At 54.9% G+C, this 9555-nt stretch overlaps 2 protein-coding genes across 8 annotated transcripts in view; one reads left to right on the top strand and one right to left on the bottom strand.

Moving 5' to 3' along the window:
- Nucleotides 1–2510, top strand: part of Tubgcp6 (tubulin gamma complex associated protein 6) — a 17288-nt gene extending 14778 nt beyond the window's left edge. The window contains exons 20-25 of one of the 6 annotated variants that reach the window (XM_010634276.3): nucleotides 37–178; nucleotides 307–501; nucleotides 571–703; nucleotides 786–999; nucleotides 1078–1277; nucleotides 1351–2510. In XM_010634276.3, coding sequence (XP_010632578.1) covers nucleotides 37–178; nucleotides 307–501; nucleotides 571–703; nucleotides 786–999; nucleotides 1078–1277; nucleotides 1351–1442 — 976 coding nt within the window. In that variant the 3' untranslated portion in view covers nucleotides 1443–2510. Of the gene's footprint in view, nucleotides 1–36; nucleotides 179–306; nucleotides 502–570; nucleotides 704–785; nucleotides 1000–1077; nucleotides 1278–1350 lie in introns of those variants that run through there. The other 5 variants (XM_010634277.2, XM_010634278.2, XR_782205.2 and 2 more) reach the window with 5 other exon arrangements.
- Selenoo (selenoprotein O) overlaps nucleotides 1484–9555 on the bottom strand; it is a 12428-nt gene continuing 4356 nt past the window's right edge. The window contains exons 1-10 of one of the 2 annotated variants that reach the window (XM_010634274.1): nucleotides 9517–9549; nucleotides 8824–8950; nucleotides 8163–8366; nucleotides 6918–7104; nucleotides 5542–5672; nucleotides 4730–5010; nucleotides 2785–2935; nucleotides 2203–2388; nucleotides 1968–2124; nucleotides 1484–1889 (exon numbers count right to left, since the gene is read on the bottom strand). In XM_010634274.1, the coding sequence (XP_010632576.2) occupies nucleotides 1716–1889; nucleotides 1968–2124; nucleotides 2203–2388; nucleotides 2785–2935; nucleotides 4730–5010; nucleotides 5542–5672; nucleotides 6918–7104; nucleotides 8163–8366; nucleotides 8824–8942 (1590 nt within the window). In that variant the 5' untranslated portion in view covers nucleotides 8943–8950; nucleotides 9517–9549 and the 3' untranslated portion in view covers nucleotides 1484–1715. Of the gene's footprint in view, nucleotides 1890–1967; nucleotides 2125–2202; nucleotides 2389–2784; nucleotides 2936–4729; nucleotides 5011–5541; nucleotides 5673–6917; nucleotides 7105–8162; nucleotides 8367–8823; nucleotides 8951–9516; nucleotides 9550–9555 lie in introns of those variants that run through there. The other variant, XM_010634273.1, reaches the window with a different exon arrangement.

Below are 9555 nucleotides of genomic sequence, written 5' to 3' on the forward strand. Positions count from 1 at the left end.
TGCCCCCTGCCCCCCTGACTCTGCCCCTCCTGCCAGTGTCTCCTTGGTAAATAAGGCTGCCGTTGACTACTTCTTTGTGGAGCTGCACCTGGAGTCACATTTTGAGGCGCTGCGGCACTTCCTGCTGATGGAGGATGGGGAGTTCGCACAGTCCCTTAGCGACCTGCTCTTTGAGAAAGTGAGCCTGGCAGGGTGGGGACCACGGGATGGGGACTGTCCCCTGGCCTGAGGCCCAAGGCCCAAGGCCCACCTGGCAGAGCTGGGGCACAGGGTTGATCCTGGGACATGTGTTCCTCCCCTGCCCAGCTTGGGGCCGGACAGACGCCTGGGGAATTACTGAGCCCACTGGCCCTCAACTGCGTCCTGAGCAAGGCGCTGCAGTGCAGCCTGCATGGGGACTCGCCACATGCTGCCGGCCTCTCCTTTGCACTCAAGCACCTGCCTGAAGTTTTCGCCCCCAACACGCCGGACGTGCTGAGCTGCCTGGAGCTCAGGTACAAGGTCAGCAGCGCCACCCAGGGCTGGAGGAGGCCTGAGTGTGGGCAGGCACTGATGGGGCTTCCCAAGCAGGTGGACTGGCCGCTCAACATCATCATCACCGAGAGCTGCCTCAGCAAGTATGGCGCCATCTTCTCCTTCCTGCTGCAGCTGAAGCTCATGATGTGGACGCTCAAGGACATTTGCTTCCACCTCAAGCGCACAGGTGAGGTCACGTGAAGCCTACCCACCCACCGGCCCCTGTGGACCCTGGCTGTCCCTCACTGGGCCCCCTGCCCTCTGCCCAGCCCTGGTGAGCCATGCGGCTGGCTCGGTGCAGTTCCGCCAGCTGCAGCTGTTCAAGCACGAGATGCAGCACTTCGTGAAGGTGACCCAGGGCTACATTGCCAACCAGATCCTGCATGTCAGCTGGTGCGAGTTCAGGGCCCGGCTGGCCACAGTAAGGGACCTGGAGGAGATCCAGCGTGCCCACGCTGAGTACCTGCACAAGGCTGTCTTCAGGTGGGGTGCAGTCACGGAGGGTGTTGGGCTCACTGGCTCTGGGGCTGGGGCAGCTCACTCTGCCCATGCCCACCTTAGGGGCCTGCTGACGGAGAAGGCGGCACCTGTCATGAACATCATCCACAGCATCTTCAGCCTGGTGCTCAAGTTTCGCAGCCAGCTCATCTCCCAGGCCTGGGGCCCAGCCAGTGGCCCCCAGGGCACAGAGCACCCCAACTTTGCCCTCATGCAGCAGTCCTATAGCACCTTCAAGTACTATTCCCACTTCCTCTTCAAAGGTGAGCCTCCCCTGAGGTGGGCAGGGGCGTGGCCAGGCCTGGGCCACATGCTGAGAATTCCTTTGCCCTCCAGTGGTGACCAAGCTGGTGAACCGCGGCTACCAACCCCACCTTGAAGACTTCCTGCTGCGCATCAATTTCAACAGCTACTACCAGGATGCGTGAGCGTCTTCAGGGTTAGGGCACAGAGTTGACCAGGGACGGGCTGAAGATGCTGATTTATTCAGAGGCCTGCTACCCTCACCCACAAGCACTTGGTGGGGCCCTTGTCCTTGTGGCCACTGGACCAGGGTAGCACTGCTGACCTAGCATCGGACAGAAACAGGTCAGGTCCTGACTAGATGTGTCTGCCGTCATGAAGAGTGCAGGGCTGGCCATAGTCTGAGCAGTGCGAGTGGCCTCAGGAAACTCCCGGGGTGTGGAGGATCCCCCAGGCTGCTATGAGGATCATGTCACGCAGAGCTCAGCTGCCCAGAGTGGAGGTTTGCTGCTGTAGGACGGCTGCCTGCTGGCTTCTGAGGCAGCCGTATCAGGGCCTGTGGCCGTGGGAGCCTCAGCAAGCTCTCCCTCTGGGCGGTAAGGAGACTCCAGCAGCTTCAGTACCCGCTGCACCTAAGGGAGAGCAGGGTGAGGGGTTGCTGGTTGGCTGCCCACCCTCTCCCTCCCAGGGGCAGGGACAAGTGTGCTTGCCTCTGAGAAGTCCCCGTTCTCAGCAGCCTCGATGGCGTTCTGTGCAATGTAGTTCCGCAGGACGTACTTAGGGTTGCTGGCGTGCATCACACGCGTACGCTCTGCTTGCCAGGTGGCAGTGTCACCGGCATCTTCTCTGTCCTTGTCCAGCCGGGCTCTGGAATCATCCCAGATCCCCCATCAGGCTTGGTGGCCATGGCCCTGGGGTTGGTGCCCAGGGCCCGGAACAGCTCACCTGTAGTCTTGCAGCCAAGCAGCCCAGTGTGTGCTGTTGCGGCTCTGTAGCTCCTCCAAGGTCAGGCGCTGCAGCTGAGACTGCTGCTCCATGCACTCCAGCTCCTTGGTAATGTTGGCCTGGGTGCCGATGAGTGCAAAGAGCTGCGGGTTGGACTGGGCCAGCATCAGCATCATGGAGAGCTGGCTGCAGAGGGAGTAGCAGTGTCAGTCAGGGCTTCGGCGGAGGGGAGTGGGATGTTGTCTGTGGCCTGCATCTGTACCCACATCCTGAGCACCATCACTGCCCCCACTAAAGTCCTTTCTGCATTGTGTGGCTTCTTCATGGTCTCACACGTCCTGTGGGGGTGGGGGACAGGCATGGGCTGCCCCTGTTCTGCAGAGACTACCTCTGCCACACGAGTGTCCCTGACCTTTGCTTGACCAGTGTGCCCATGAGTGCCCAGCGGGACTGCCCTACCACAACAGGGCAGCTGCCAGACCCAAGGCACCTGTGGACCTCAGCCTTGATGTGCCTGGGGCCTTCACTTCCTGATGCTCCTCCCCTTCTAAAAACAAACGAGGAGGTGACGCTGCTACGCACCGTGGGTCCATCTGGGGCCGATAGGCCAGCTGCAGCTCCTCCAGGGAGGTGCACTGTGAGGCCAACGCACTCAGGAACTCAGCCAGGTCTGGTGCCTCTGGCTCAGCTGGGAAGGAGCTCAGCAAGCAGAAAGTGTTGGTGAAGTCAGCCCCTGGAACATGGTGTGGTCAGCACCGAGGCAGGCGCCAGTCCCCTTCCCTCCATGGGTGTTGAGCCTGCCTGTCATCACCCCCCGTGACCCTCAGAGGGGCTGAGGCTGGCCCTGACCCTGTCCACCTGACCATGGAGTCATGGTAACCCCTAAAAAAACACCTGAACAGCAGACAAATCAGAAGGGATTCCAAGTAGGTGCTGCCAAAAAAATCAATTAAGCAAAAACCAGTGGAGAAAATGAGATCTTTGCCAGGCATGATGGTGCATGCTTGTAACTCCAGCACTTGGGAGGCTGGGGCAGGAGAGTTCAAGGTCAGCCTGAACTACACAGCTGTCTCCTCCAACAACAACAACAAACCACCAACCCCCAAAACAAAAAAACCCACAATCCAGGTAGGTATGCTGATACATGCTTGTTATCCCAAGACTTAGAAGGCTGAGGCAGGAGGATCATGAGTTCAGGGCTATACTGTGCTACGAGGGAATTGAAGATTGACCTGGAATACATAGCAAGACTACCTCGAAACAACCACCCGTGATCCAACTATATATACCATCTATAGGAGACTTGCTTTAAACAGCTTGTAAATGAAAGGAATTTTTTTGTTTTGTTTTTTGAGACAGGGTTTCACTATGTAGTTGAGACTGACCTGGAACTCACTATGTAACCCAGGCTGGTCTCAAACTCACAGCGATCCTCCTGTCTCAGCCTCCCAAGTGCTGGGATCACAGGTGTGCGCCACCACACCTGGCTAGGAAGGAATGTTTATTGTGAACATTACATTCAGTGTAATCTGGAGAGTTGAAATGGATACTAGTGCCAACCAAGAATAAAAATAAAAGGGGCTGGGGTTGTAGCCTAGTATGGGGACTACCTACCATGTCCAAGTATAGGGGAGGAAATGTAGAGACAGGAGTGTTACACAGTGATAATTCATCAAAAAAGATGTAGACATAAGATTGTTCTCCTGTAATCCCAGCACTTTAGGGAGCTGAGGCAGGTGGATCTCAAGTTTGAGCCCAGTCAGGGCAACTTTTCAAAACTAGGTTTCAAATAAAAGAAAAAGCACAAGGATATAGTTCAGTGCGTAGGTCCTGGGTTCAATCCCCACTACCATGGAAAAATACAAAAAAAAAAAAAAAAAAAAAAGGGAACGCAAAGCCTGACCTCCATCTCCAATACCCCACAAAAGAAAAAAAAAAAAAAAAAAAAAAAAAAAAAGGGCTGGGCATGGTGGTGCACACCTGTAATCCCAGCACACGGGAGGCTGAGGCAGGTGGATCACTGTGAGTTCGAGGCGGCTACATAGTAAGACCCTGTCTCAAAAACCAACACCACACATGAAACACAAAGCACACATTCACAGAACCAAAGGACAAATTCATAATAGTGAAGATTCAGTATCCTTAATGTGCTATCAGTAGTGGACAGATCTGAACAACAGTGCAGCCAACAACCAGCGATCCTGGCCAGCAAGAGCAGAGCACAACATTCTTGGTGCATTTCTCCGGAATACACGGGTAAGTTTAGTAAATTAAAAGAGACTGGTATATTCTCCAGCCACAATGGAGTAAGGCTAGAAATTACCTAAAAATGTATATACTTGGTGCCCGTGGTGGTGCACGCCTGTAATCCCAGCACTCAGGACAGTGTGAGGCCATCTTGGGCTACACGGTTAAAGACCAGACTATACAGGGAGAGCCTATCTTAAAAGAAAAAAAGCCCCATACTGCCAAGAAAAAGTTCACAGTGTGAATTGGTTTCCACATCGACAACAGAGCCCTTGCTCACCAGTCAGGTGCATGGTCTCCAGGAGCTTGACCACCAGGGTGCTGTCCTCCTCCCGCTCGCCCCACACCAGGCCCAACTTCCTGCGCATCTTTTGCAGGTAGTGCTTCTGGAACTCGGTGTCGAACTCCTCAGCCACAATGGCCTTGCCCAGGACAAGGGGCAGTTCGGGCTCCAGTGCCTCTGCCAGCTTCTGCAGGTTCCACTTGCACACCTCAGGCTGCTTGCTGTATGTGTAGCGCCCGGTGTTGTCAGAGGCATTGCACACATGGTCAGGGTCATATCTGTCACAGGGCAACAGACATGGTAGTATCAGAGGACACGCCAAGGGTGGTGCCTGTGTGGCCACCATCGTGCTTCCCGTCCCTGCAGCTCCAGGCCAAGGGCCCTTGGTGGCCCTCATCTGTGAAGCAACCTCTTCTAATATGCTAAAACAAGCCGAGTGCACAGTCCTATAATTGCAGCTATGTGGGAGGCTGAGGCAGGAGGATCACAATTTCCAGACCAGCCTGAGTAACTCAATGATTTAGTAAAACTCTTAAAATAAAAGCCTGGGGCTACGGGTAGGACAGTGCTTCTGGGTTCAATCTCCAGTACCACAAAATCCCTCACCGAAGAAGTAAATAAAATGCTAAGACAACTCATAGTGCATTGCTCAAACCCCCAGGGTGTTTCTGCCCCAGGAGTGGCTGACCTGGCACTGCTGAGAACTAAACACTGAAGAAAGAGTGGCTGCAGCTGTGCTCACCCAGCCCATGGCTTCTGTACATCCCCTACCACCCCCGTGAACTCATGCTGCTCCCAGGGCCACTCGCCTGTCAAGGAAGCCGAAGGGCCCATAGTCGATGGTGAGCCCCACGATGCTCATGTTGTCAGTGTTCAGCACACCATGACAGAAGCCCACACACTGCCACTCAGCCACCATCCGGGCTGTGCGTCTTGTGACCTGGCAGGACAGGCATTGGTTGCTCCCTTACCCCTCACACACATACACACCCTGGCCATTCTCCCCAGGGATCTCCCCTTGTAGGATTTCAGGAGTGAGGGGATTTGCCCTTGCTTCTGCGTACACCCTAGAAAATCAGGCCATGCAGACCCAGGCCCAGGGGGAGACCTCATGGGAGCCTGCTTGGGTCCATGTCAACGTGCCCCGAAAACAACCGTCCCATTTCCATGTTGCATGTTGTCCACCAACAATGCTCCCCACCCAGCCCCAGCCAGACAGCTGCTGTGGCACACGGCACCAGTCACCTTGAGAATGAGGCCCTAGGTTGCAAGGTCTGAGGAGCCACAGGCCCTGTGCACAGGCATACATGCATTGCCTTGAGTGGGCCAGGCAGGCTCCATACTCATTTCCCGGCTCCCTTGGCCCACGCCACACCTACAGTGTGTGGCTGAGCTTCAACATAAGAGCAGGTGCTACAGGATGGGGCCCCAGATGCCTGCTCAGTGCCCAGGTCTGCTGACTGGCTTGGCTGTTATAGTCCACGGAGAAGCTCTTGATTATTCCAGCCCCTAGGGTTTTTTGTTTGTTTGTTTTGAGGCAGGGTCTCACTATGTAGTTGAGACTGACCTGGAACTCACTATGTAGCCCAGGCTGGTCCTGAACTCACAGCAATCCTCCTGCCTCAGAGTGCTGGGACAATAGGCGTGCACCACCACGCCCAGCAAATTTTTTTGGTACCAGGGATATAACTTGGGTCCTTGCGCTTGCAAGGCAGGTGGTGGAACCACTGAGTTAAATCCCCAGCCCTCGGTCTGTAGGCTTTTGAGTGCTGCTGGCCTCAGGCAGGTCAGGTGAGGTCCAGGTCTCCCACAGGCTGGATGTGATGGGACAGTACTGCACCGACTGGGTGAGGGTAGGGTCAGGCCTGAGAGTTTGGGGGGAAGACTCAAACCCCAGAGGGCAGCCTGAGTCACCCCCAAACCTATCAGCACCAACTAGCACCAGAGTGCTCTTGTTCCAGAAGGTGACAGCTTTGCTAGGCCTGAGGGGACTGGCACACCCTCTTGCTGCTGCCTCCACCACCCTGACCAGGATTCCCACTGTTCAGTCTCTCTATGTGTGAGGTCATGATGGTGACAGGCCCAGAAAGAGCAGAGCTGCTGGGCAGGAGCCTCTGCACATTACCCAGATCAGCCATGTCCAGAAGCAGGTGGGCCAAGGGCTAGCCACATAGCCTCCACCCACCTCCCGGAAGAAGGCAGCATTCCTCAGCACACGATCACTGTTGCAGTTGTGGGCAGCCTGGATTTCAGGGTAGAAAGAGCTGATCACATAATCGAGCAGCTGGACTCGGATGTCATTCCGCTCTACGCTGGGGCCTGCACGCCCTGTGTGCTCATCAGCCGGCTTAAAGATCTCAAAGGATCCAAACCTGGAGGGAAGACCCAGGTGTTGAACAGGTCAGATGTACCAAGCCCCTGCAAAAACAAGGAGAAAAAGAAGCTGTGGGAGACCTTGCAGCCCATGGCAGGGCAACACCCAGTTGGACAGTGACCACTGTGACAGTTCAAGGGGTGCTGGGGCTCAGAAGTTTCCAGAGCTTTTCCTGCACCTCAACTGTGTGGGGTTGGGGTGGGGATCCTGGCTGGCACCAGCATGGTTTTCAACGAGCAGCTTGTCCTTAGGGGTTGCCAGGCATCTAGGGACACATTTGGTTGTTGTAACTGGGGTTGCTACTGGCAATGACAGGGTAGAGGATAGTGACAGCCACCATTCAAGGCACAGGACATCTTCACCCAATGTCACCAGAGCTGCATAGACAAAGGCAGCCCAGGATGAGATGGGTTTTGGCTCTGGGTCCTTCCACCACCTCCGTGGTCAGAAGCCACAGGCAGACACAGCCTGACTCAAGTGTGGACAGCTGGTGGTCATCCAGTGCCTGGCAGGACAGGTGAGCCACAGCCCACCACAGCTCTGGCCTCCTGACTATTCTGGGTTTAGGGAGTCAGTTCTGAAAATCTTGAATGCCAGATGGAAGAGACAGGAGTAGGCAGAAAGGACTGTGGATGAGAAGCCTAGACCACCTGTGAGAACAGGTGGGGGGCAGACACACACTCATGATGGTGCAGAGGCCACTTCCTGGCCACTGCTAGGTGGTTCTGTTGTCATAAACTCTGCTGTGCACCTTCCTTAGTCCCTCTGCATGGCAGCACCTCCTAGGAAACTGCCCAGGGTCTCGCATGAGCTGCCCTACCTGTCACTTCTGGCTGTAACCAAGGACCAGTGACAGGAACCTCCTGCACCACAGGTCTTCCTGGCGGTGATGCATCTACTCTGTGGACAGTCTGGACTTTCCAAGTGACAAGGGTCCTGACTGCAGCCTGGCACTGTCACCCTGAGCAAATGCTCTGTGGACATCCCAACTGCACAGACCTAAATCTCCCAGCTCTGTAAGCACATGTAGACAGGCCTCAAGGGGCTCAGCATTACCTTATGAAAGTGGGAGCTATACGCAACACAACTGTGCACTTTTCATATTTTGGATTACCATCATAGAATACGTCTCGCAACACTGTGGATTTGGATGTGACACAGGCCCCAGCCCGGGTGGTGGGGACCCCCAGATGGAACATGGCCTCGCTGCACAGGAACTCACGGATACTTGACCTCAGGACTTTTCGACCATCGGCCTGTCTGGAATTAAAATATAGAGGTTAGTGTGCATCAGGCAGTTTCCCTCTCCTCAAAGAAAGAAGTACCTTTCTCGTTTTTTTTTTTTTTTGAGACAAAAACTCACTATGTAGTTGAGACTGACGTGGAACTATGTAGTCCAGGCTGGTCTCAAACTCACAGTGATACTTCTGCCTCAGCCTCCTGAGTGCTGGGATTACAGATGTGTGCCACCACACCCAGCAAGGAAAGAAGTATCTTAACAGCTTTTTAAAAAGAAAACAGTGTTCCCCATCTTGAGTTGGGGACTGAACTCAAGCATGCTAGGTAAGCACTCTACCACTGAGCTACATCCCCAGCCCTTTTAAATTTTTTGAGACAGTCTTGCTAAGTCACTAAGTTGCCTGCATTGAGCTTGAACATGTTATTTTCCTGCCTCGGCCTCCCAGAATGATGGGATAATAAGCACCTGAGATCCTACCTCCAAATAAAAAGGTCTAGTGACCTCTCAGAGCTGAAAGGGCTGGATACAGGGGATGAGGAAGAACCAGCCATTCTGAGGATGTGGCCTGGGATATGAAGATGGGGTCCAGTGACCATGTCGGTGGCTGAAGCGAGGGGATGAAAGGCATGGATTTAGAATGTCTAATCCTAAGATGCCAACTTACCCACATAGTTAGCTACTCAACAAGCATTTAAAGAGTATGGACACAGATAAGAACTTTGCAGTGAAAACTGCTGAGTACCCAGAATACAGATCTGGACCTGGGACTGCCTTGGTCAACCATGTGCCCTTCAGAGTAAGGGTTGGTCTTAAGAGCTGCTGTCCTCCCGATCCCCCGGGTGGCATTTGGAGGAAGGGGCTGGGCAGCAGCCCTTCCTCCCCGGCACTGCCTAGGCCCCTGGGTTGGGAGCCTTACTGAACACGAGTGCCGCCGTGGAACAGGGTCCAAAGTCCCCGGCGTGTTTACAGGGCAAAGCACGGCCAGGCCGTGGTGCTTGCTCTTAAAATGTGGGAGATACTTGCCCACCCTGTGCCAGTCAGTCGTGCTCCGGACGGAGGTTCCTATCCTGCCTCCCTGTCCAGCTCCTTCCCCCTCACAGGAGCCGCGCCGACTCTTCCGACTCCACATCAGAAGAGCGGCAGGAGCTACAAGGCCGGCGCCCCGCGCACCTGGAGAAGGCCGTGGGGCCGGCGCCCTTGAGCTGCAGT

Source organism: Fukomys damarensis, unplaced genomic scaffold (assembly GCF_012274545.1).
Source record: "Fukomys damarensis isolate Sample0158 unplaced genomic scaffold, DMR_v1.0_HiC HiC_scaffold_19, whole genome shotgun sequence".
NCBI classification, from domain to species: domain Eukaryota; kingdom Metazoa; phylum Chordata; class Mammalia; order Rodentia; family Bathyergidae; genus Fukomys; species Fukomys damarensis.